This window comes from Aulonocara stuartgranti (genome assembly GCF_965226115.1).
Source record: "Aulonocara stuartgranti genome assembly, chromosome: 13".
Classification (NCBI taxonomy): Eukaryota; Metazoa; Chordata; class Actinopteri; order Cichliformes; family Cichlidae; genus Aulonocara; species Aulonocara stuartgranti.
The window spans coordinates 7,879,543-7,907,101 of NC_138949.1; the positions used below are offsets into that span (position 1 = coordinate 7,879,543).

At 42.0% G+C, this 27,559-nt stretch overlaps 1 protein-coding gene across 4 annotated transcripts in view; it reads right to left on the reverse strand.

Annotated features, from left to right (window-relative positions):
* Positions 1-1,318: 1,318 nt before the first annotated feature.
* Positions 1,319-27,559, reverse strand: part of stk32c (serine/threonine kinase 32C) — a 101,449-nt gene continuing 75,208 nt past the window's right edge. For 3 of the 4 annotated variants that reach the window (XM_082556401.1, XM_082556400.1, XM_082556403.1), the window contains 9 exons: positions 24,363-24,536; positions 17,119-17,156; positions 16,166-16,255; positions 15,651-15,754; positions 15,405-15,521; positions 9,669-9,794; positions 9,258-9,386; positions 5,622-5,689; positions 1,319-2,364 (listed from right to left, as the gene is read on the reverse strand). In XM_082556401.1, the coding sequence (XP_082412527.1) occupies positions 2,157-2,364; positions 5,622-5,689; positions 9,258-9,386; positions 9,669-9,794; positions 15,405-15,521; positions 15,651-15,754; positions 16,166-16,255; positions 17,119-17,156; positions 24,363-24,536 (1,054 nt within the window). In that variant the 3' untranslated portion in view covers positions 1,319-2,156. Of the gene's footprint in view, positions 2,365-2,389; positions 2,533-5,621; positions 5,690-9,257; positions 9,387-9,668; positions 9,795-15,404; positions 15,522-15,650; positions 15,755-16,165; positions 16,256-17,118; positions 17,157-24,362; positions 24,537-27,559 lie in introns of those variants that run through there. The other variant, XM_082556402.1, reaches the window with a different exon arrangement.

Genomic DNA, 27,559 nt, shown 5'->3' on the forward strand with positions numbered 1-27,559 from the left:
TAAGCTTTTACAGGTTTTGGTAAGGTGTTTTGCCCTGTGGCTACTCTTTATGTTAAGCTAGGCTAATCACTACCTGACTCTAGCTCTTTATTTAAAACAAAGACATGAGTATCGATCTTCCCCGGAAAGCCACTGGGCCTAAATTAATCCCCCTGTTGGCCACAAGAACAAATTTTTTTTAAAATACAAAAGCTTCAGTCATCAAGTTGGTTAATAGCTGGGCATTAACTGTTTCTGTTGGCTGTTTAGGCAAAAGTAAATAAAGAGTGAAGCAAATATTGTAGCTAATACTGTTTTACCTGTTCATGTGATATTTCACTCATGTCCTCTAATTACACTGTGGAGGCTAGACCATTCGTTGACCGAGCAGAGTGGGAGTGCAGAGATGCACTTAGGCCAACACTGTTCTGTCTGCACCTCACAATTAACATTACAGCAGGCAATGGCACAAAATTAACTGAGTGCAACATTAAATTGTGGCTCCAACCCCCAAAGGTCAGTCAAAGCTGCCGGGGTAAACAGCTTTACTGGTGGAAATGCTGCATCAAGACAGCAAACAGGTGTATTTCCCAAGATGCATTACCTGAAATAGACAGTTTGCACATCATCACGTTATGATTGTATAAATTACGATGTCTTCACTTGCAGAAATAACTGACTTTATGTTATCAGAGGGATAAAGAGACATACATTCACACACTCAAAGTTCCTTAGAAATGGTTGCAAATGGTAGAAAAGCTTTGGCATATATTGCCTACAAGTTGTGCCTGCACACTTGGAAAGAAGAGCGGGATGAAGTGGTGTGAAGCTTCACACAGCTCTTCCTTAAGTTACGTCGAGTTAGCAGTCCCACATAAAACTGTGGTCAGTTTAATTACCTACACTGTATGCTATTTACACGGTTTTTCAATTTGTTAGGCCTTCAGGTTTTTAAGGTGGTCTTTTGCTACATATTCTCAGACTGAGATTAACGGCGCCACCCTAAAATGTACCACTCTCACTACGACAATCAAAGAGTAGCTCATCTGTGCAGTTTGATGTACCGACAGGGCACAGCTACCCCAAACCAACCTCTACAGGGAGATGATCTTTATCCTAAACTAAGCACTTAACAAGATGATGAAGTCTAGTAAAGCAAACAGAGCTTTCTTATAGATGTGTAAAGGATGCCATTGTTGGCAGTGAGCTGAGTTTCAGAACCCTCTTTGGGTCAGAGCTTGGTGCAGGGCTAAAATACTAAATCTTCGTAAGCATTTTGGACACAGTGACAAGCACAACTTTTCATTCTGATTGCTGGACTGATTTTAACTTCAGTACCTTCTCCTCCTAAAAAGGCCTGAAGGGGAAAAAAGAAAAAACAGCTAGCTGGTTAAGACTTAAAAAAGGAAAATCTGCCCTATAACGCATCCATGGCTACGGTGTGATTAACAAATACCGATCATCATCGACAGGCACAACTTTAAACAGGTTTACAACATGAAACCAGTCACACTGTCTTTGCTGACTGCAGACAGCCATCAACACTTACTGGAAATGTATCACAGGAAGGTGTTGCAACAAGAGGAAGGCGCTCCAGGAGGAAAAAAATGTTCCAAATTAGGGCACACATCACGGGGGGGGAAGAGTGAACTGAAGACACAGGCAATAAAATAAACCGAGTGCCTTCGTGTGATGAATAATTCAGTCGTCCCCCATCGGATCTGGAACAGGGATAATAAAGGGAGGCACCTCCACCAAAACCACTAACCTTATTCAAAAAGCCGTAGACTGCTATTGCTCGGGATGTCATCATGCTCGTGTGGCTCTCTGCTTATGGAACGACATCTCCTAGTAAGTGATACCTTATTATTTTGTCATGCTATACTGTAACATTGCATAGAAGTTGGAGCTTACTCTAGGGCGGTAGGTACAATAGGCAGGGACTCTCTGGGATTCCGCTTCATTCATGCCTTACCAAAAAGATGCTATGGGGGGCGGGGGGTGTAAATGAGGGGAACCGTTATGGGAGCTGCTGCTGTGCGCCAAGTTGCCCCGCTGTCATTTTTCTCCGCTGTAGGCTACGACATGAGAGAGAGGTGAGAAGGTATCTGTTGGCATGGCACAAACACCGCAGCCGCCAGAGAGAGCTGCCATCGTCACTGTGAGGCGATGTGGCGCTAGCAGCTGCCGGGGGAGGAACACACTGAGCCGCACATGCTCAGTTTGGAGGCAGACTCGGGAGCCTGCTCGGGATCAGCTTCCGGTCCTGGTTCTGGCTCGTTCGCGTCCTCATCGGCGGCTCCGCTTTCTGCCTCTCCGTCCCCGTCGCCGCTAGCGTCATAATTCCCGGCCTCTGACTGACCCTCCTCCTGACGCTTTTTCAACCTGAGGAACACAGTGACTCATGAATATGTGTGCATGTTTGCCAGGTGCACTTCTTTTCGTTCTTCTCCTTCCCTTCACTCTCCAATCGCCTGCTACAGGTGGCTGCCTCTAACCTGGACGTCTCTTCCTGTTCTAAGGTAGTTCTTCCTTGCCGCAGTCACCAAGTACCTGCTCAGAGGGGATACATCTTATAGTTTGAGTCTGTCTTTAATATTATTATCTCACTACACAAACCCATTCAAGATAAACTAACTGTGAACTGGCTCTATATAAATAAAACTAAATCACCACATTTATGATGGCAGCCGAGATATGCCCCCATGTTGTGTAATTAAATTATTTTTCCAAACTTTTGAGCTATAAAATCCTCAGAAAAATAGTCAAGAGGCCTTTAGACTTTACTATATAATGCACATCTCTGCACATAATTCTAGACATTATGCCCTCTATTATAAATAGAAGTAACATGCCATTAATGTCATGGCCACGTAGGGGGGAAAATACACTGATATCGCTGCAGCAACGTCTGACAGCAGGAGAAACTGGAGCAGTCAAAACAATCAGACGGGTCTTAAACAAACCTCCAGATTAGTCAAACAATCAGTATGCACAGTCAGAAATGTTTGATTGTGTGCTGTATCTGCAACGTAACAAACACAACAGAGGGGAAAAAGGTGGAAAAAATAAATGAAGTCGCCCATACAGAAAAGAAATGTAGTAAATATTTATGTATAATGTGACTCATACAAGGTACATTCCTTATACTATCGTATGAAAGTGGCATCCTCAGCATTTTGATCATACAAGACATTACACTTGATCCATATTGTTGTTGTTATTGATATATTTGGGAGGTTTTTATGGGTTTTAATATCGAGCTAATTGTTTACCTGTCAATCTAACCTTATTTTCTTCCTTGTTTGCTTATGGACAGCTCTCTTAAGATCCTGCCAAAGCATTTTAGTTGGTTTGAGGTCTGGGCCATAGTAACACCTTGATTCCTTTCTTTTTTAGCCATTCTGTTGTAAATTTGATGATGCACTTAGCACCGTTGTCATGTTGCATGACCCAGTTTCTGCCACGCTTTAGCTGACACGATGGTCTCATTTGACTCTAGAATACTTTGTTTTACAGAGCAGATCATGGACTGTGAGGTATCCAGGTCCCATGGTTGCAAAAAAACTCCAAAAACCAAACTCAAATCAACACCCCTCCACCTCCGTGCTTGGCCGTTATTATAAGGAGTTTGAGCTGATGAGCTGGTTTGGGTTAGGCCAAACATGGCACTATCCATTACAGCCAAACATCTCCATTTTAGTCTTCTATGTTTAAAAGACATGATTACAGAAGTGTTGTAGTGTGTTCAGATGTAACTTTCCAAAGCAAACCTCTGCATCCAGTGAAATGAAGCTTTTTCCTGGCAACCCTTTTTAACAAACCATCCCTGCTCCCTCGTTTTCTAATCGTACTGTCATGAAATGTAACATTTAACACTCTAACTGTTGCCTGTACAGTCTGAGATGCAGGTGTTTTGCAGTTTCGCTGAGCATTGCATGGAAGACTCCTTGAACGATTGCGGCATTGTCACATACGTGAATGCTCCACACCTAAAGACAGGCGTCCATACTTGCTGATGCCTAATTAATCAAGTGCAGCAGCTACTTATACTCTTAATTCCTATGGAAGCAGTAAGGGTGTACAGTGGTCCCTCGCTATAACGCGGTTAATCTTCTGCGGCCTCGCTCTTTTGTACATTTTTTTTGGTGCAATTTTGCATGCTTTTTTTTTTTTTAAACAGCACATTGTGTTCTGCGTCCTGATTGGCTGTAGACCATTGTCAATCAATCTCGTGCCGTATCTCCTGTACAGTACAGAATGCGTTCAGCCTGTCAAATACATAAATCTTCTGTTGCTAGCAGTGTGACTGTAAAGTGCTGTACTGTAAGTTTTCTCCCCAACAAACACAACAATGCCGACGAAACGCTTTGCACCGTCAGAGTCACCTGCGGTAGCACCCAAAAGGTCAAGGAAGATGCTAACCATTGCACAAAAAGTTGGACTTGTGGACATGTTAAAGGAAGGTAGAAGTTACCGTCTGAGTTACCCGTCTGAGAAAAGTGTATAAAGTGTGTAGTGAGTGAAAAAAATAAAGCTTTCACCTATCACAGGTTTTTTTTTTTTTAACTTAACTCCAGCGATAAACGAGGGAACAATGTACTGAGCTTTTTATAGGACTGCAAAGAGTCCTTTGGAACTTTTTTCACACGACTGTTTATTTTCACAAGTCAGACATTGTGTAAGACTCTACTTTTTGTCCGTTTCTTACATGAATCTTATGAAATGAGCATGCAAAAACATCTGCATGGGGAAAAATGTAAAAGGAGACACTTTCATGATTAAACAGTAAAGGCGTTTAAGTTTGATATAATATCTACAAGCACAGGCTGTGAGAAATTTGTATTTTTTTGCATTCCCCCCCAGATGTTTCTCAGCACCAGTAGCACCTTGAAAAACAAGAACCTTAACATATTTGAAACTATGTATTATTACAGGACTGAATGCTAGCATACTGGTTAATGCCGACACTTTACAGCAGGAAGACAGCACCTGCTTTGGTCCTCCTGATCAACTGAGCCTCTTATATGTTCTCCCTGTGCCTGCATTGGTTCCTGATTGACATGATTGTGACATAACTGTTAAGCTGACTGTTGATTCTAGCAAGGGAAACAAGGACAAGGACGAAGATGCTTTGTTACCTTAAACTGCTATATCATTTTAAAGTCTCAATTTGTCTTTTGTGCATGGATTTTATGCAATTTAATAAAAGAAACAGTAAAATGTGCCAACCTCTTGTCTCAGGGGTTTATGGGCAAAATATCTAGTTTTAACTGTAATTAAAGTGTCACTAATTTAGCTAAATTACTGCCGTTGGTTTTCTAAATATATGATTGCTGCCCCCCAAAAATAAGAGGTTGCGAGATAGCTTTAAGATCAAAGACAAATGAACCCCTATGTTGCCTCACAATCTAAGAAAAGAAACATGAAAGAAGATTAAATTTAGCTCCAGCTGAGGATATCAATCCGATTGTTTAAAGGGCAAACAAGGCAAGTGGCAGGAATGTTTCTGTCCTTTGCATTTGTTCTAAAAGGATGACACTAATGGTAGCTAATTTCATTCTGGCTGCGTTGAATAAAAAAAAGAAACCTCTGCTTTTAGCCCGTGTTATAGACGGTCTGCTGCTCTTCTGTTCTCTTACTTCTCTCGGTTGAAGATCATGAACTCTTGCTGCACCACTTCAAGGCACTCCTGTAGATAGTCGTTCTCCTGCAGGCAGATGACAGACAAAGCACACTCATCGTCACCTTACACATCGACCTCATCATCATCAGCATCATCAAGAACCGCAGATTAAAAAAAAACACAAAACAAAACTTGACGTCAACTTCAATCTGTCAAGTGCGTGACCTCCCAGGGATATTCATCCTTCCCCCTCGTTGCTCTTTTAAACAAGTCATGAATTGTTTGTGAGCTCTCCTCAAATTGGATGTTTGGCCCAAGACGAAAATAGAAGCTCATATTTCCAAAAGCACTTGGGGCCATGACAACGGCACCGAAGGCTTCATAATTTAATAATCTCAGTAATAACGCAGTATGAGTACACGCAAGCGGGCACACACGCATGTATGTGCTCCACACACAGCGCCTCACAACCCTCTTGTTAGAGGTGCACGCTCTTTGCACATGTTCATCAGCCCTGATAACACGTGACACACGCACACGCGCTGATGTCATGAGGAGCGTCTGATGGGTGCAGGCTGCTTTTCATAAATACAGAGAGGACGTCTCCCGTCTGTGGTAAATAATGTCTCAATCAAACATAACACCAAGGCAAAGAAACAGAGACTGCACTGCTGCAGTTACACTGATCCTGCTCACAGCACACACAAATCAGACAGCAGACCTCATCACGCATTAAGGCAAAATGAGGAGGACATTTATATCTTGCATTGCTATTCATCTGCTACCTCAAAATCCTTTTGTTTTGCTGTAGTTGTTCGAACTGAAATTCAAATTGTTAACATTTAAACTGCAATAATTTTTCTTTTTTGGGGATTATTCATTTCATCCTTTAACAGAACAGCCTATTAATTCAATTTTAACTGTACAGTGGAAAATCACAACAACAGCTCTTTATATTGTAAAGTGAGAAATAGAGAGAGAGCTCTAAGGCTACGTTCACGCTGCAGGTCTTAATGCTCAATTCTGATTTTTTGTCTGGTTGTTCACACGACAAATAAAATGTGACAGCAAACACGCTCTAGTGTGAACGGTTCACGGCCCGCATGCGCAAAAGAAGACATGCAACGCACTCTGTTTATGGAAGTAAAAATGGCGGCTACAGAGATTAATTAGAGAAAGAAGGACACTGAGAAAAAAAGAGAGCACGTGCTTTAACAATGGCCGCCATGCTTTCTCGTTTGTCTTCTCCAGAGCTGATAATCGGCGTCCGTCTTATGTCAGTGACTTAAAAGACGGATTTAATGCGACATGAACATTCACACAGCAGTCGCTTTCTAAGACATCAGATATGTCTCGGATTAAACCACACATGAAAGTGACCCAGGTCGGATTTGAAAATATCGGATTTGTGCTGTTCAAACTGTCATAGCATGATCGGATATGGGTCGCATAGGGTCAAAAAAGGTGCATTTGATGCGCTTTCGCCTGCAGTGTGAGCGTAGCCGAACAATCAAGTTAGTACTTGGTGACAGTGGAAAGAAAAAAATCTGTTTTAACAGGAAGAACGGGCTCAGGTAGGGGGACGCAAACTGGCCAGACCGGTGGGGGTTGAGACTCCAAGGATCGACAGCAAGTATTCAACGATATAGAAACTGTACTGTATTGCCTCTGTGAGCATGATTACACAGGTGTCTCGCTTTATCCTTCTACTGTATCACAGAGCTAAGAGCACAGGTAATTCACTACAGCTGAGGAAAAAAAATGCCAGCTGGCTCACTGCCAATCTAAAAATATACAGTGTTGACAGGATGTGACAGAGCGGAGACAAAGGTAAGCCTGAGCTGCATTGTTATCCTGGAATGGCCCGGGCTCTTTATAAAAACTGTACCAATGAGTAATGCAGTGGGTAAAAATAATTTACACGACTCTTCTGGTGTTCCCTTCATAATCTTTCGCTTTTAGCAATGACAGTTAAGTCTGTCTGTAAGTATCTGGGCAATCAAACACATTTTGTAATTTTGTTCAGTGAAGTTAAGACTTTCACCTTTAATTAAAGGGTTATGAAAAAAAAAAGCTTTGGATTAGTTGTTTAGGAATTGCAAGAATTCATATTTAGAGGCTCAAACGTAAGCAGGTTATTGATGAGATGTTTCGTGCTCGGTTCTCTCATTATTTCATGAGCTGAAGCAGATGAAAGATACGGAGCTGATTCCAAGTGTTGGACTTGGAAGCTACTTGGTAGTTTTTCACTGAAACTCTCTGTAAAAATGGATTGACATAGAAATGAAGGAGCCCATCATCAGGCTGAAAAAAACAAAATGAGCCTATCAGAGAAGGACCGAGCAAAAACGTCTCAAGGAGGCAGGCATTTAACTTTCATAGGCTACAACTGAGAGATGCTTTCATGAATGGAAAAACACGCGACTTATCACAATATGCAAAACCACCATTTACACTTGACAAGAAGGCCATGGGTGACGTCCATGGTTCTAGGCTTCATCCAAGTACTAAAAACAATCTTTGTATTTTCAATCTCTAAAAATAGTGACTGTGTATTCAAATGACTGTAATTCCTAAACAGTTAATGCGATGCTTTTGTTAAACCCCTTTGATCTTAAGTTGAAAGTCTGCACAATCATACAAGGACTGGGATTCAAAGTCTACTGCAGTGCTGCACAAAGGCTACATTATAGAAGATGTGTAATTGTCCAAAAGTTAACAAAAACCTAACTGTACAAAGCAAAAACCACACTAATCTGCTGGAGGTAAGGCTACAAAGATCAAAATAACAGGTAAACAGCAAATCATATCGGTGCCTACGAGAAAATAACTCTTTTGAAGATGAAAAAACGAAAATGATCCCTTTGTATGATCAAAGAGAAGAGGCCTTTTAACAGATGCAGTGACAATTCCACCTTCATACTCGTGACTCCAAAATCCTCCTCCTTAACAGAACATAGTGCTTTTAATGCAGAGGTTATATAACTACTAAGAGGACTTCATCTCTGGTTACTAAATATGAAAGAAGATGGAGATCATTTTGCCTTTCTGAGGACTGGGATCCTTTTTATTATTTTTATTGACTTTTATTTGGTTACAGTGTTTACCAGTTCTCCGGTTTTCACTATTCTTTAGATCAGGGAACTTTTGAGAGATACTGACCACTGCAGACTGGGAACACGTGAGCTGTGGTTTTGGAGATGCTCTGACCCAGTTGTCTAGCCATCATAATGTGGCTCTTGTCAAACTTAATTAAATCCTCGCACTTGTCCATTTTTCCTGCTTCTAACATCAACTTTGAGGACAAAATGTTCACTTGCTCCCTAATATGTCCCAGCTGCCAACAGGTGCCATGATGAACAGATAATCAGTGTTATCATGTCACAGGTTGTTATGCCTGATCATGTATATTCTAAGCATTAAAATCAAATCAAAACTCCCAGCAGCTACCAACACACTGCTTTAAAAAGTTTCTTTAGTGGTAGCGCTCACGACTCACTAAGAAGCAAATTAATTGCAAACTAATGGTTTAGTTTGTGCCTTCTATGCATAAAAGTCAAAGCTGTTGGTATCAGAGGTATCACACTAAGTGTTGCTTCATGAGATAAAAGAACGGACGCAGCAGCTCTGTGCAGAGCACCGTGTCACTTACAGACTGTGAATCCTTGCTGTTGTCTCGTGATCGGTTCTTTGCCAGCCTCTTTTTCTTCTTGTGAAGAGGACGTGACTCCAGGATCATCTCCTCCAGCTCGAAGGTGGGGTCGCAGTGCAGGCGACCTTTCTGTGTGAGCGAGATGCACGCGAGATAATTAGAAACAAACACAGGAGCAGCATCCATCGTAAATGGACCACAGAGTGCACGCGCTCTGAGCATCAACAGGGAACAGCACACATGAATGCACTGACATGCAAGCAGGAATATAAGGTGAGTGCACCGCAAAGACGCTGCATGCCAGCGTGCATTATTTAGTTGCCAAAAATGCTCATTATGATCAGCAAGCATGAAGGAGTGCTTCAGTCTGTGTGTGAGAGAGAGCGAGGTATGTGATGGCTTTACACTAACATTGGGAACAAATCCAGCCTCCATTTTCTTCTCATACACAGCGTCCCAGTTGACGTCAGAGAGGTAGGGAGCGGTCTGCATGTCAGACAGGCTGGAGAAACGATGCTCTGGGTTCACTGTCAGTAGCTGGAAAGAAAAGACGCACACACACTTCATCAACATCACTTTCTGAGTAGCAACATCACCTTCGCACCTTCTCTCCTCGCTCACAGCCAGGCTGATCTCCACGGGAGGTGAAATAAAACCCTTACATGAGTTGTTTTTTCCCTCCTTTCCTTTTTACCACCTGCCATCCCTTTTCATCTGCTATATCTTACTAATATGCTTGTATGTGTTGAACTCAATGATATGTTAAACCCGCAGGACTGTGAACCTTACATTGTTTTGGTAGAGGTGCTGCCTTGTGTGAACGCAAGAGTTAAAAAAAAGACTATAAATAAAGATTATTAGCTTTAATAAAAATGATCAAACCCAAGAGGCTGGAAGTCTTGCATTAATAAAAGGAACAGATAAAATGGATCATCTCTTCAAAGGGAAGAGAAAATGAGAGCGGATGTGAGGGTGAGCTTGAGCAACCATTCTCAATGTGACGAGCAGTTCATCTCACTTATCATTGGAGACCTATATTCGTTTTTTTTCTCTGCTTGTGACTTTAATAATATAAAGCAAAATTATTCACAGGGCACAAAAAACAAGACAAAAAACAAGACAAAACAACTTTGCACTTTAACCAGTCCAGTTTCAGAACATTGTATTTGCACCACAACAGACCAGTACAGACATCAACCAAAGTGTGAGTGCTTTGTCTAAACCAGGGGTTTCCAAGTCCAGGACTCGAGGTGTCCTGCAGGTTTTAGACGTGATCCAGCACAGCTGATTTAAATGGCTAAATTACCTCCTCAACATGTCTTGAAGTTCTCCAGAGGTTTGGTTATGAACTAGTCATTTGATTCAGGTGTGTTGACCCAGGGTGAGATCTAAAACCTGCAGGACACCTGATCTTGAGGCCTGGAGTTGGACACCCCTGGTCTAAATCCTTATGAAAACTCCTGATGGAGATTGGATTTTTGATGCTTTCCATGGAAGATTTGGAAAATCGTTTAAGAGATATAGGATGTGATTTTTGGTCACTATTCTAAAGCCGGAAACTAGTAACTGTTTTTCAGTTACAACAGCACGAAAGCTAAAATATTTTTTTTTAATAAACACGTATTCCCATTGAGTGTCCCAGTAAATGATAGCGTGCCAGCCTGCACACTACCAGGACCCTGTATCGGTTTCATTTTTGTGCCCCAACTATCTTAAACGTCTGCTGTCAAAACCTTTTGATCATGCATGTTTATCTAGCTAATAGCAATCGTTTGGCTTTCTGACATGCAGATACAGAAACCATGAAATCTGCTTTTTTGGTTTTGCGTTTTATCACTATACATTCTTATAATCTGTCTGTGTAGGTTTTCAGATCATGGTAGTGTGAGAGTCAAATGCAGCTTCATTTCTTTTTGAAGAGCCCTCACCTCAAGTGGTTAAGACTATTCCTACAATCTTTCTTTCATTTATAAAAGTCTTTCATTTATAAAACGTCTGGTACTGACTCTTGGCTGGTGTCATTTTTTAGATTGGATGGTTGAAGCCTGAAGAAACACAATAAAGAGATATTGGCAATTTAACAGTTTATTCTTTTAACAAACAGGGGCTTGGATGGCTGGTCTCCAGCCTGGTCACACACTGCTATGTGATGACATCCTATTCTTCATTTGTCACAAATCAGCCAATGTGGTTGTGTTAGTCACTCTGGCACAAGCAGCACATCCAAACTGATCCCAGTGGGGTTGAGGTCAGGACTGCAGGCAGGTCATTCCATCCTAGTCAATGATAAGCCTCGATCTGCGGAGAGTGTCGTCATCTTGGAGGATAGAGTTCGGTCCCAGACTGTGGAGATATGGGATTGCCACTGGCTGCAGAATCTCATCTTGGAGACATCTCTGCATTGAGATTGTCTATAATAATGACAAGTCGCATTTTTCCAGTGAGGGAGACGCCACCCACACCGCCACCGCACTGTCTCCACACTGTTACCTTATTGGTGCAGCAATCAACACTGCAACATTTTGACCGTACAACCCAACAGGTGTGGGAAAACTCCCGACTCATCGATGAACAGGACCAATCAGGCCCCTGACTGTCAGCACCTGGGGTACCAGGAGCTCTAAAGAAGAGCCAACAGCAGAAAAAGCTGTTTGGCACTAGCAAGAGAAGGTTTGGCAAGTTTTTCATGGGCGCAACCCACATACTCAACTCTGCTGCTCAATCTACAAATGTGGTATTATTTATGGGGAAACAAACAAATTGACCAAAACATAATTTTTCTTCCTTCTCTGTAGAAAACTAATAATTATGTTGCCACTACATTTGAACAGGAGGACGAATGCACCTTTACTAATAAATCCACCAACAGGAGGAATTGTTAATCAAATCTGACTCCAATCAGGTTGAATCAGAATTGTTGCACTGATCAGAACAGATGGACACCACACATGAATGGAGTCGCACAGTCCAGGGAGAAAAGAAGAGCTGGTGCTGATACAGTTGTGTTTTTAAATGGAATCCCATGTGCTTCATTTTTCACCTCGGGGGTAAAACGCTGGAGATGACAATGGGATGTGGTTTTTGTTGTTGTGTTAGCTCGCTTCCTGCGCTTTATTTTCTTCTTCTTTTGGTCACAGGCTGATTCAGTTTTCTCCTGCAGGGCCAGTTAGCTCAGTCTCGGTGGAGTCCAGACACGGTAATCGATCAGCAGCAGAGCGGAAGAGACCGTCGCTCCGTCCAGAACACTCAGTCATTCAGACGCAGAGCACATGCACGCACTCCTGCTCTGCACTTACACTCTGCCAAAGAGTATCCTCCTGAACAAGCCACAGTTTTCCTTCCCCACTCAAAAATCTTGTCTTCAAATAACTACAGAAATATCACCAGAGGGGAGGAGAGGACTAGTTTCCAGAACAGTTTTGCTTGCTTAGATGACAGCACGCTGATGCAAAGCAGAATAAGGTGGGTTTTTATTGCAAGGAAAGTTTGGAGCAGAATTATTAACATTTGATCCAGAGCGAGTTATCTCATCCAACTGGCACACTTTCGCTTTTAAGAAAACATTTTCAGTCTCAATATTAGACTAAAACACTCGTTATGATAAGTTAGCACACAAAGATACACATGCACTGTTTCGTCTCTCACCCACACGCTCAGTTTCTGTGCTTTCATCCCATCTGTCATTTTCTTTCTCCATCCCTTCTTTGCCCTCGGGGTCTCGGATCATCCCCCCTCCCCACAGCACTCACGCACACACAGAATACCTGCACCATCAGTTCCACTGGCTCCGCTGACTTTTTTTTACCTCTACATCCTGCTCCTCTTTCTTAGGAAGACCATCTGCACTCAGGCAACATGGGTCAGAGTTAATCTGCCTTCACTTAATTAAAAACTGTAACTTTAGTTTCCTGGGACTGGCATTCACATTCCTAACCTTTCCATTTATCAGTTAGCTCATACATTTTATTAAAATGTCCAAACCGAATGTTTATAGCTTCTCTCCTAAACCTTGGACGAAAGCGATGCATACTGACATAGTGAAAGAGATGTTGGCACAAACACCAGCTGGTAAAGAAGACGTGAACCTGATTAAAGACAAGCCATAAAATTAAGATTACAAGTTTTTGCCAGCAAGGCGAAGGCCTGAGCCAACTAAAAACACTGCTCTTTGCTAATAATGAGAGATAATGGACTGCTTGCTGAGAGCGATCAGTGAGCTTTGTCGTTCTGAGCGTCAGAATAGAGCTCATCGCTAAGCCTGTTCATACATATTTGACAATTTGGATATTTGTTTACTGGGTAGATATTTGCTTTTCAGTTTTAGCAATTGGATATTTATTTTATTGTAAATGTAGAAATTATGCATCTCAGCTTGTCCATCTCACACCCCTCTCACTCACGGCGCTGTCCCTATCCGGTTGTTCAGTCTGACGTCACTAGCCGTGTCTGGGCCTAAACTCCGCTGCAGGTCCATATATCAAACGATCACTGTGGCATTACTGAGAGTTGAAAAACTGTCTAAAGTCTTTCATCTTTAATAAAATGATCAGCGTTCTGCTCTACCAGGTGTAACAATTGAGTTTAACATCCAGGCATCTATGAAAACGGAATTTATGACATTTACCGGAGTTAGAAGTTAGCAGGGAGTTAGCTCGCTAGCTTCTATCTAAATACAATATAGCATGTCCTGACTGCGGGGTTTTGGAAACAAATTAAAACGTACAGCTCTGTTATCACTTCCAACATAAATGAAGACAGAAAACTAAAAAGCAGTGACGTTTGTAGGGTTACTGAAGTTTGGCTAGCTGGTATATAATGATGTGCTACGTGACCGCTAGCGACACAGCTATGTTAGCATAATATAAACAAGCTAACTTTTTTCCCACTCGATAAAAGTTAACGTGAGTGTTCTCGGTGGTCAGGAACAAATGTAATCGCATGGCAGGATGCTGTAAAAGGACCAAACTTCAGCCAGGAGAACAACTGAGATAATCCATCCACAATACGAGGTTAGTCATTCATATACTGCTGCATGGGCTGGGCTGTAGTTACATCCTAAGGTTTAAAAACTGAGCTTAAATAAATGATTAGTGGTAATAAAAGCCGAGGGAGGTCAACAGTGATCACTGACTGTTTTAGGAGCTTTTTGAGATCAAATAGAAGAAAATACAAAACATTAAACATGTTAACAACACAAAAGCCATATTAAACGCAGACTACTTTAGGCCCGGAAGTAGGATTCGTCGTGTCATCACTGAACAACCGGATTCAGTTCACCTCACTGGTTGCTAACTTGGCAACTTTGTATCTAAATTTAGTTACTTTTTATACTCCTTCTTTAAACTAAAAAGGCAGAGGGAAATAAATCTGTAGACAGTATCTGTCTCCGAGCTGTGCACACTGGGTGACAGAGTAATAGAAGAAAGAAAGGTGCTTTCTGTGAAGAGGGTCATATTACATCACGGATAAGCAGTTGTTCCTATGATACCTTTTTCAAATTTTCTTGCACTAGCTGCATAGTAGGATGGTGCTGTGTGTTACAGTTACACTGTGGAAAACAACAGTTAGAGATTGAAATACAACCAAACGTTAGCGCGACCGTGTGCAACGAACATGCGAACTCGCTGCTTTTGAAATGGTTGCTTCAAAGACGAATCAGCGACCACTAGCAGTGAGCTCGCCGTCTTCAAGGCGACAGCAATAACATGGACTCAGTCAAGTTACATACAATCCTTTTGTGATAATACAGAATTAGCAGTGATAAATCGATGTTACTGACTATGTATATAGAAATTCACATTAACTAATTTGATTTTCAGAGTCCAGACAGATCCTTGCAGATCTAGTAGTTGCTGCTGGACGGAAATTTAACTGAAAGATGACAGACGTTCAGCTTTAGTCCCTTATTCCAGCGGTCCCCAAACCCTATTTCAAAGAAATATTTACGCGTCACCATAGCGACCAGAGACCATTAAGGGGCAGAGAGGAGGGCGTTACTCTCAATGTTGTTGGCACATTATAGGAGGACGTGTTACAAAATAACACAAATTTTTTGGACATCAAACTGGTCCGTGGTGCAAAAAAGGATGGGGACCGCTGACTGAAGTGTAAGTGTAAGTTAATAATGCCCCATCGTCCTCCACTCACCTTCCTCAATAGTGAAACCAGATCCTTGGGCCAGGTTGGGCTGTACTGGACACTGACGGTACTGAAGAGCTGAATCAGCGATTCCACCGAGTTACTGGCGTGGATGTCATACGGCCTCTAGCAGAGAGACAAGGTGACAAAAGGAGGAAAAGCAGCAAGTTGAGGAAGAGAAAGACGAGCGAATGAATGGAGGCGAGCTCGTTCTTGCAGCCCGATAACATAAAAACTGCAATTTCAATGTCTCACCCATCCGCGCAGCACTTCGAAGACCGTCACCCCTAGTGACCACCAGTCTACTTCAAAGGCGTAGCCCGTCCCTCCACTCACAAAAGACTGGAAGATCTCTGGGGCTGAAAGCACAGCAGAGAGACACTGAAGAAAAAGCTTGTATAATGACAGCCTGTGCATGGAGCATTCCTTTGCAAAAATGTCATAAGAAAAGCACATTTTTCCTCGGCAATCGCATTATACAATAGTGGAACATTTGCCTCCCATTTTCACAAATCAACAGGATGTTTAATTTCTTTGATATCATTCACACACGCCTGTTTAGTGATAATGAGAGCGTAAAAATGTATTCAGAAATTGAAGGAACAGCGTCTGGCACCTTCTAGCAAATAGTTCTAGGAGCTTTAACTAACCGAGACAGTTAAATGGTACAACTGAGCATTTAAAATTACAAAGAAAAGAATAACTTAATTACGCTAGGCCCCCTTTTCTTGTAGCTTTCTTTTTCATGCACAGTATAAATGTTTAGTTACCCATGTAGGGCTTGGTTCCAGCTAAGGCCGTGGCTCGCTCTCCGTCTTTTATTATTGTTGCTATGTTGAAGTCCGTCAGGTGAGCGTGACCTGAGGAAACACGAAAATCCATCAACATTTTCTAAATAAACATCTGCGCTCACATCAAAAGGAAACATTTTCACATGTGACAAGAGAAGGAAACAAATGAGGACACAACGTTCCCTTTCAGTAAGCTGGAATGTGATATGCAAGGACAAAGTGTCCTCATTATTTTGTGTGTCAGTCCGATGTCCCCGACTCCTCTGGCCTTCTTGGGGTCGTTTCTGGGGTGTCGTACTCGTCGCAGCGGATTGGGAACGTCACTGCCGTCTCTAAGGGTTATTTATTGTACAATTTCTGTTTTCCCCTGATGATCAAGCACTTTTCAGAATCCCTCCGTCAGCTTAAGCTGATAGAAGGATTTTGAGAAACACAAATGCACGACAGACATATTTATTGTATAGCTAGGAGAAGTACAAAACACAGACGCACACACACAGGGAGGTACAGACAGCATTAGAATCACATGCAGTCGAAAAAAGAAACACAGCTTAAAGTCATCCAATGTGATAAGATAGTTAGGCTTTAAAGCTGCTGAATCCACTCCATCGATACGACACAGTCCTAACATTGCAGCTTTTAAATGACATGGAAATAGGAGGACCTGAGGAAACTGAATGTGTGCATATAGCAGGAATACATATAGTATAATCAGAATAAAACTCATTAAGAGCCATATGACAAAACTATAACAGGTATCTGACAATAAATAAATAAATAAACAATGCACAAAGAATACTGTGATATGCCCTTCAGACAGGTCTGTGGTCTAAATGTGCTCTTATACAACTACGATACATACTGAAGGCCTAAAAGTCCTGTTTTGTTTTACATCCTGTCTTATAAACAGAGCAAACTGTTCACACCCTTACCTTGTTCATCCAATAGGATATTGTCTGGCTTGACATCTCTAAAAAAGACAAAGAATACATACACATTAAAACATGTTGATGCAAATATCAGTAGAGGATATTACTTGCATTTTAATAGCACATCACTGAGTTTCTGCTGTGTACAGGTAAACTGACCTACAGCTTTCTAAACCCCTATGGATAACATCACATAGACCTTCGGAGCATGTGGGTTATCGATGCCGCCTTTAAGCGTCTCCATTTGGATTTCTGTGGAAATGAAATGGAACCACTAGAGATTGGAAACATCTCCGCATGTGGCTCTGGGGCTGCAGATTTGAGACCTCTGATCTAAGCTATCCAATGGCACCGCAGCTTCAATTTAAACAGCCTCTTATTTATTCCTGGCTGATACAAAGATGCTGATGTGATCATAGTTGCAATCATCAAGCAAGTCTGAAGTTATCTAATGATTCTGTGAGCAGTTCAGGAAGTTTGAAAGATTTCCTACTATAAATGTTGGAAGGAATTAATCAGGGATAAATTAGCTGGAAAAACTCCATGATATAAGCTTGGCATGCGTCTCTTGCACAACTTGAGAATTTGAAAACAGCCTCACTCATACATCTCTCTTAAAAAAGAGAGTCTATTTCATTGTGGCCCTGGTGGTAGCTATTCTAGTCTAAAAAGACCTGTAATCATGCCAGCTCCAGTCATGTGCTGGATTTTATACAGCCTGAAATCAGAACTGAGAGGACACCCAGTAGACCCAGCTCCCCTTTAGACCATTTTACTATAAGTAAGGTAATTATGGACTCCTCCCCCTCCGAATATGGCCGAAAACATTTGCCAACCCTGGCGTCATTAACAAAAACAAAAACTGCAGTGTTCATGCTAGAGTTGTTAAAATGTGCGTTTCAAAATGTGCTTTATAAGTTGTTGTTATTAGTAAAAGTGTTCGTGAGTTTAAGCATTTGCTAAATGTCTAATCTGCTCCCATAACAGCACCTCCCATCATCATAGTTTGTGGTCAAGTGGGAAAGACCAGGATTGGACGTGTACAGTATGTGTAGATGCTAAAGCGTGTGGGAGGTGTTTTGAAGGCTGATGCATGTGTGAATTACATGTTTGAACAACATGATTTGGACATCTGTGTCAACAAGCAGAAAATTCCTTCATTCCCTGCATTTCGGAGCGCGTGAGAGCACACTCATAACTGATCCCCGGGAGAGGTTTGTCCAGAGGGACTAACAGGTCTGTCTGCACATGCTTATTACACTGAGCACCCAAGCCCTGGACATATCCAGGAGCGCACACACACACACACACACACACACACACACAGCTTGACATTTTCCAGCCCTTCAAACACTCCACGGGCAATTAACAGAGCGCGCACAGCTTATTTAATTATGCCGTACATCATGCTGGTGTGGAGAATACATGCGGTCTACAGAGAGCATCTACATACCCCACAGGACACGTGTGTTCACGGTGACTGTGCGACTGACGTGAATATCTGCTAAAACTCGTAGAGGGGAGCGGAGGTGGTGGTGCTGCAGACTGATCCAGCAGAACAAAGCAGGAGGGAAAAGCATGCATGTTCACAGGAGGAATCCCTGCACCAGTGCCAGCTACAGCATCGTGCCACGCTGTTTGAAGTACGGAATTCACTTAATGTATTTTGCAGCAATCACAGAGACATCAGTCTAACATGAAGCTGCATGCCAAGTGATTTCTTATTTTGAACAGGAACAAAGCAATCCAGCGTGAGGTGATCTAACTTGCAGAGTGGATAAAAAAGGAGAGAAGAGAGAGAAGGGATTCTCCAATTCTACTTCCTTTCTTCTCACAGGACTAATTTTACCTCCTTGGGCATGGTGGCAGCTGACTGTTGCTAGGAGACCAGAGACCCCCCCCCCTCTTTTTTTTTCTTCAGTTGGTGCAACAAAATAATTGTAGAGTATTCTCCTGTCAAAAACTTCCAGGGTAGAAGAAACCTGTTGTGCTGGAGGAGGGCACTGATACAAAGGCACTAGATTACGGCACACACACTTGAATCAATGGCAGAAAACATGACGTTAAGAAGAGGACGAACAAAACACTGAAGCATTTTTTAGCTGCTATTTATAGCCACTTAAAATGTATGTGATGAAGATGCTTTGCCAACTATACAATGAGGGGAAAAACTCTGGCTTCACTTTCAGAAAACACTTGCCATCTCCGTGAGGCTGCCAGCAGAAGTGTAATGATGCATATCTACTGCAGACAGCCATGTCTGAGAACCTGAAGAGAGCCACAGATACATATCAAAGAAGCCGTACGCATACAGGAAGAGAATAGCACCGTCTCGCTTCACTTCGGCACATGCCCAGAAACTGTTTTCTGAATATTTGCTGAGGAATGACAAAACACAGCTTGAGGGGTTACCTAGTCACTCGGAGCATTGAATATCTACTAGCAACTAAGTGATAGGTGTCAAGCAAATCCTAAACAAGGCTTTACTGCTATAAGGTAACCTGCAGAGACCAGAGAAAGCCGCATCAAACGTCATCTTGTCAGTCTGAAACTTTTGACCCACTAGTTTTGTGTGCATCACAATGTATTAAAAATGAACTTTAGATTGCACGAGCAGGAGTTTTAAGCTCAGGCTCCGGCTTTAGCTGTATTGCACAGACCTGAAGGTGACAAACCTCTTTAGCTCTTAGTGAAAAAAAGCAAATTCAATAGCAAGTCAAACTATTCTTTTCCTTCCATATTCTTTTATGTTATTGTTAATTCTGCTCCTTAAAGGTGTTTTTATTTTTTATCACGATACCAAATATGATGTATGCTTCAGTGTATCAGTGCATTTCAGCATTCAGACGCCTCACATTAATGCGCTACCTTTACTTTAAACCAAATCTTAGCACTAAAATGTTTATCATCTATGATTTGGGGGAATTGCTTTTTGTCCCCAAAAGGGAGGCAGGTCTGTACAGTGTGACTATATACACAGATTTATGTCCCCACAACATAAATAACACACACACACAAACATGCATATGGACACACACAGTTGCTGGAAGAAGACATGCAGCCCACATAAGGTTTTGAATAAGGTTCAAACAGTTTTTCAGCCATCTGTGGCTCTAAATCTGCAGCCTGCAGGGATGCATCTCTTTCACTGACTGGACTGCACGCACGCTTACAGCTGCGCTCAGCATATCTGGACAAAGAGCTGTGTTTACTGAGTCCACTGTGGATGAAGGATGGGGACAATCCTTAGGTGTGCAAAGTAAATAAAAACAGCGACTTCAGCGCCTTAAAAAAGGTTATAATCTGAGCTCACACCAAGAATCATGAGAAACTGAATATAAGATATATATTTGCTTGTGTATGGCTCATTTATGCTTGTTGTGTAGAATGTAAACTATGGTGTTTCACAAAAAAATAACAGAAAATGGCAACTTTAAAATGAGAGAAAAGACAGAGACTGCATCTGTGATATCAGCTGTCCATTTCTTTGGTTTTGGAGACCAGACATCACAGTCGCAGAGTAACTCTCACTGAAAATAAGAAATCACACCATACTCCTGTTGCAGGGACACATAAAGCGGGCCTGGTTTAAAGCACAACCAGCTTTACTGCCCTTCTGGACACTAATGCTGAACATAACTTACAAAAAAAGCACTCCACAGAATTTTAAACTAGCCATCAAAACTATAATATAACTATATCTGACAACAGAACTGGACTTTTGAAAGCTTTCAAACTGAGGCACTGACTGAGTAGCTCTCACAGTAAAAGCTAGCTTGGACCACGGCTTTAAATCTAAATCTAAGTATATAAATGTACGCCATTCACTTTGTTTTAAGCCTTTCAGTCTAACGTGAAGGGTCTGGGTGGAAAATAAGGGGTTCAAAGCTCCGTATGACTCCACTTTATATCTCAGTCATAAAAGTAACGACTGAAATTTTAAATTTGATTTCTTTAACAAATGGGGGGCCAGGGTAATACAGCATAAAGTGGTTTTGAGTAACCTTGCTGCTACTGTTTGCACCAACTGTAAATGGGCGGCTGCTGTATCAATATGTTATATGTTATTAAATTTTAATTTCTCTTACAGGCCTCTGATAAAGTCAAAGCTGCACTAGGCTAAAACATAAAACAAAGTATTGCAGAATTTGAAGATGGACATCCTGCAGCTCTTCACTGCTCCAGGCCTCTTATAACTTCAGGGGGATTTTTAACACATTCTTTTACATTAAAATGATCTTCTTTTATTGCAATACTAAATTCTACTTTGTGCATTGAATATTTCTCTCTTTGTATTGCTTAAAAACTCTCCAGATCTAGTCTGAAAAGAGCTGTGATGGTCAAAGGCTGGATTAGATTTTCTGAAGCCTGAAAACAGACCAGGGGATGTAGAGGAGTCTGGTTTCCCCTCAGACCACTTAAACTGCAACATGCTGAAAGCAATAATAGATTTTGTTTTTTGTTGGACCACAAAACCCTGTTTCCAATCTGTGCTAAAGGGCAACATATATTCTCGGCCATACTGTGGCCATGAATATATAAATACATCAGATCTTGTGCAAAGGTGCTTTTTGTTGTAAGGTAAAGACACGACAATAATACAGAGAAAACTCCAACAATCAGACGACCCCCTATGAGTAATTACTTGGTGACAGTGGGAAAGAAAAACTCCCTTTTAACAGGAAGAGCCCTCCCTGAACCAGGGACAGGGAATACGATTCAAAACCGTAAGATCCAAGTGGAAGGAGATGAGGAAGATAAATGTTGGGTCAAAAATATCCATCCTCAAACAAATGAGTCACATTTAAAACCTGGAGATCAACATATAATGCAAAGAAAGGAGCTGTGACTTTTTATGTTTAACCTTTCAGAGCAGAAAACAACACTCACTGGTGTTTAAGAGCGATGTGAGGCTCGACTCCTCACATTCAAAAATAACTGGAAATACTGCTGCAACGTGCAGAAGCACAACACAATGAAACAAAACCTCTTGAATACTGAAAGTTACAGACACAACCTTGAGCTGATCTTCGGTGTTTTTTTCCCCACACAGGGGAAATTCTAGTTCGCTGTATCCAGTTAAGCTACGTGTTCTCGCTGGCTGGCCCTGCAGCATCTAATGTATTTGGAAAGCATTGCAAACGCGTCTTATGGGTGTATTTGGGAGTTTAATGCGTCTGTCTCTCTCGGGTAAACACGCTGTGAATCAAAACCCAGAAGGCATGACATCCAATGTCACGCTGGAAATGAAATGTTTTTATTTTCTTCAAGGCAAAAACTGGAGTGTCTGGGACACTGGTCAATTTATTCTTCTTTCAGTTCAGAGGACAAAAAAAGTCGCATACAATAGTAAACAGCAGTATATAAAATATAGTCATAAGCATTTTTACAATGTCATATTTTTGTACCTTTGTACACCACCACAGTGGATTATACATCAAACAATAACGATGTGATTGAAGTGCAGACTTTCTGCTTTTATTCAAGGGTTTTAAAAAAGGCACCAAACTAACTGTTTAGGAATTACAGCTGTTTTTATACACAGTCTCCCGTTTGTTTGTGGTTTCTGCCTGGTGCTGTGCTTTACAGCAGAGAGTGACTTTATATTGTGGGTCACATACAGCCCACTATGACCTAAAACTGGTGGGACCAGTGAAACTCCCCTTTCTGTCAGTGTAAAGTTTAGCTACACATTTATCCCCTGAGACATCTTATTATTCAATTTAATTTAATTCAATTTTATTTATATAGCACAAATGACCCAACAGTAGTCACATTAAATCCCTTTATATTAAAACATATAATATAAAGTAATATAAGAAATCAAAGGCCATTTTTAAGAAATGTTCCTGTAATAATTGAATGAAATCTGTCAGAACGACTCTTTGGGCTCAAATTGTAAGAATTTTAAAGTTATTTATTTTCCACTGTGGGAAAAAATAAATGAAAAAAGCAGAAATAATAGATGGGGAAAAGAGGATTTTTTTCCCCACACTGTCATTTAATTGTTTATCTATTACTTATCTACTTTGGTGTAGCATGAATGGCCATCTTTATCAGTTGGAAAAGCTGTAACACTCATGAAAATACAGTTAAAAACTCTGCCCCACTTCACATTTTCCAAAGCTGTCCAGTGCGAGTCCTCACTGGGCCAATTCTGGCCCCCAGGTCTTATGTTTGACACCTTTGCTCTATAGCAGAGGTGGAGAAGCCCAGGCCTGGTGTCCTGCAGGTTTTAGATCTCACCCTGGATCAACACACCTGAATCAAATGACTAGTTCATCACCAGGCCTCTGAGAACAAGACATGTTGAGGAGGTAGTTTAGCCATTTAAATCAGCTGTGTTGGATCAAGGACACATCTAAAACCTGCAGGACACCGGCCCCTGAGGCCAGGAGTTCCTCACCCCTGCTCTATAGGGTTGGGATCAGGTGACTGACTTGGCCAGTGAATAATATCCAATTTCTTTGCCTCAAGAAACTCTTGGATTGCTTTTGCGGTATGCTTTGGGTCACCATCCATTTACACTGTGAAGCATCGTCCAGCCGTGCTGCTTCTATCAGCAGTCACATTATCAATAAACATTAGTGAGCAGGTTGCACAGGCAGGCATACACGCCAGTGGAACAACACTGACTCCACAGTGTTTGATAGATAATGTGGTATGCGTCAGATCATGATCTGTTCCATAATTCGTCATGGAATAATGAGGAAACAGACCTCATCTGGCTGTGGGACTGATTGAAAGTCAACTTTCCAAAAATATTTTGAGCCTCTGAAAACAGGAGACTTTGAATTCCTGAGCATTTAATTCAATACTTTTGTTCAACCCTCTGAATTAAAGTTGAAGGTCTGCACTTTAATCACATCCCACCTGTTTTAATTAAAATCTACTGCAAAATCACAAAATGTCTAATTTCCTAAATAATTATAGACCCAACTGTGCACACTTAGGCCTTTTTACTTGACTTTGTCTGCTGGACATATTTGCATTTCTCTATGCACATAGATATGTTTGTTATTTCCACCTCCAAAACCTTTACTCCACTGCAATCTTGCAGTTCTATGCAGAAAAAAAAGGGTGCAGCTTTAACTTTGCTTTACGAAACAACCTTCAGAAGGGTTTGAAGGGCAAATTTATGAAAGAGTTTTCCATATAAAAGAACACTTCATGCACTGTTTATAGCCATAGACTTTTCAACAGCTTGAAAGCTGCTGGAGGCCTTGAAATGAAATGAAAAGAAATACCTATGGATGATGTGCTGGCTCTGCAGGTAGTCCAGCGCCAGCGTCATCTCACAGAGGTAGAGTCTAACTGCGTCCTCGCTGAACTGGACGTTCTGCTGCAGGTGGTAGCGGAGGTCTCCTCCCAGCAGGAGGTCCACAACCATGAACATATCCTCCTCGTCCTGGAACGAGTACCTGGGTGCAGTGGGATGAGACGGCCCTCAGTCACAGCCCAGTGTGGGAAAACACATGCTGCGCAAACAACCGCAAAGACTGAGCACACAAGACCGCAAACATGCTCAGTATGCTTTTCATGCAGGACACAGAGTGCGTTACATGTGCAAATATTATCAGACACACGCATGCTGATGAGAAGCACGAAGGGTCGGCGGACGAATCTGCACAGAAGCAAATGCAAACATGCACAAATATGGCACATGCACACCTCACAGCCACAACATAATATCCATGCCAGCTGTCGGACAGAATGCAAAAACAGAGGACGTCACTGTCACATCAAAGCTCGACAATAACTTAGCTCGTCACCTGCTACACATTTTTTGTCAATCAGGCTTACTGGTCACGCACAACAAATTAAAACACAGCCTCTTAGTGATCCAGGTGGGGATTTGTAACAGTCCACTCCACAAATTCAGCTTCAAAACATTAAGCCACACCAGTGAACACAAATGTTTTTGTACAACAGAATCTAATCTCTCATCTGAGAAAAATAAAAGCAGAATAATATCTTAATAGACCCGGAGAGGAGGGACAACACACCAATCCGTGGTGAATCCTTCCATCAAACTTGGCTTAATGTGGTTGCCGCTGAGCCAATTCTTTACTTTCCCATTAAAGTTCTGATGCTGTGGCGATACCATTTCTTTTTATAGCTCACAGGTTCCCTCTGTATCTTTGGGCTTGGCTGTGAACACTCATTGGGGGTGGGGGCATTCTGATTGCTCCTATTCAGGTGCAATTTCCTGCTGCTCCGTGAGAGAGAAAGGGAGTTTGCTGCAGAGGCTGAAATCATTCAATCTTATCCACAGAAGGAAAAACCCATTTGCAGAACTGCTGGCTTTTTCTCTTCTCCTTAAAACACCACACGATTAACTGATGAATCACCCTCGACATTCATGTGATAGGATAAATAAAAAAAAGAAAAAAAAGAAGAGGTGCTGCAAAACAGGGCAAAGAAAGTTTCCAATACACTTCCGTGCCACTGCAGCCTGCACTCAATAGGAAACGACAGCAGAGCCACCCTACATCATGCACAGTACACAAAGCTGCCCTGACCTGTTTAAGATTAAACTCCCCAAAACAAACAAAAAAACTAATATTGGCCTCAGCAGATGGCCAGCCCTAGGATGTTGTTTGCTTTTGGCAGGGGTTCCACACTGTCACCTTTTTATCACCTCATTGTCACAGCCCGATTCCTCAAACCCAGTTGACACACGAGCGTCCGCTGAGGTGGCACTCGCTATCTCAGCGTACCACAAAACTTTCAGCTTCCCTCGTCCACCGCTTAAATATCAGGGCTCCTGAGAGAGAGAGAGCGAGACTGCAGAGGCTTGGACTGCTTGTCATTTCCTTCCCCGCTTTCACTGAGGTGACACGGAGATGTCAGATACAGGCTGACAACTGGAGCATATGAAAAGCTCCAGCACTGACAAGCCTTGTCACCTTTAAGACTCTCACAAAGCACGGGATGGAGAAGAAACACAAACGGTTTTCTCTCTCTTTTTCGTTAAGGGGGGCTTTGCTCCAAATAAACACAGTGTGAAATCCACAAATTCGGCAGTTCTGACACTTTAAATAAAAGCTTCTCCTGCTGTGAAATATGATCTGAGCTACCCTGGAAAGGAAAGTGAGGTGTATTAGTTGAAGAGCACTTGTCTGAAGAGAGTATTTGAAGACATCCATCCTTCCAATTTCCTTTCTGGCACTTGCTCCGGTCTTGGTCGCAGTGGTGGCAGCTTAAGGGGTGAGGACGCGCCAGCCAAAGTGCCGATAGTGTTTGTGACTTTGCAAAAGGAAAATCCAAACAGGCGCGCCAGCTTCACAGAGCGATCGCCCTGCTGTAGAGAAGAGAGGAAACTATGCAGGGCTTGAATATTTCGCCTGCTTCATTCAACTACTTCTATTTATTTTTATGCGTCAAAACCGAGACTGCGTTAAAGGACAGAGAGTTTTGAAGTCGACTTGGGCGCCTTGAGCTAATATTTTTGCACAAGATGCAGTTATTTGATCGAATGTTCACACAAAAAACAAATTTAGATTTGGGAACCTTTAACTCTTTCATATTTGTCTTGGAGACATTCACTGTAATATAGCTACGGTCAACATAATGTTTAACCACTAATCTCATTTTATGTGCTTCTGCTGCACTTGAGATGAGGATAATTTATTGAGCGCCGCTCTCCTAATGAGCACAGAGGAATTGCTGCACAAACCCTCGAGTATGAATGAATGCCTAGCAGTTATTTGGGAGAAGAGTCTAGGGAGAGCCGTGACTGTCCAAAACCACGAGGAAGGACATGCTGGAAATGGCCGGGACAGGACTAGGTTGCCACGATTGCGGGGACTAAGAGAAGAAGGTTAGCCGGCTGGAAGGAGTACAAGGAACAGGCTGAAATAATCAGGCCACAATGACAAATGAGCCCGGGGAGGCAGGGAGGAGAGAGGGAAATAGAGAGACAGTGGAATGAGTTTTGAGGAAAAAGCTAGAGTGAGGCAAGAGCTTGTGATTCTGTTGGCTCTAACCGCTCTACAAAGTTTCGATGGCCTACATAAAGTTGATGATAGAGATGGCTCAAACTGGCCGTGTGGTTCAGTCACAAGACTTTTGCATGGTCCTTTGAGGATTCCAATGGTGTGAGTGAGCACTGCCTCCAACAACTCACCTTAAGACAAAACACCTCCACTGGCCTGCTTTCACAAGGTACACTTTAAATCCTATGGCCTAAAAAAAAAAGTTCTTCTTTAAGAGTAGTGTGTGTAGGGCACTTTGAACAAAAGTCCCAAGTCCTTTAGTGCTGGCAAGTCTAGGACGAAATAACCTTACCGACCGCAGTAAATGCTCATCATCCAGTTTTCTTTGGGCCACATTTGGCCTTGACTTATAACTTTGAGTCAGGTTGAGTCTGGCTGCCTCAACTGAACCAAATGTCAACCTTATATGAGCCAGATGTCAGATGTGTTGTGGCATTTTGGTCAGA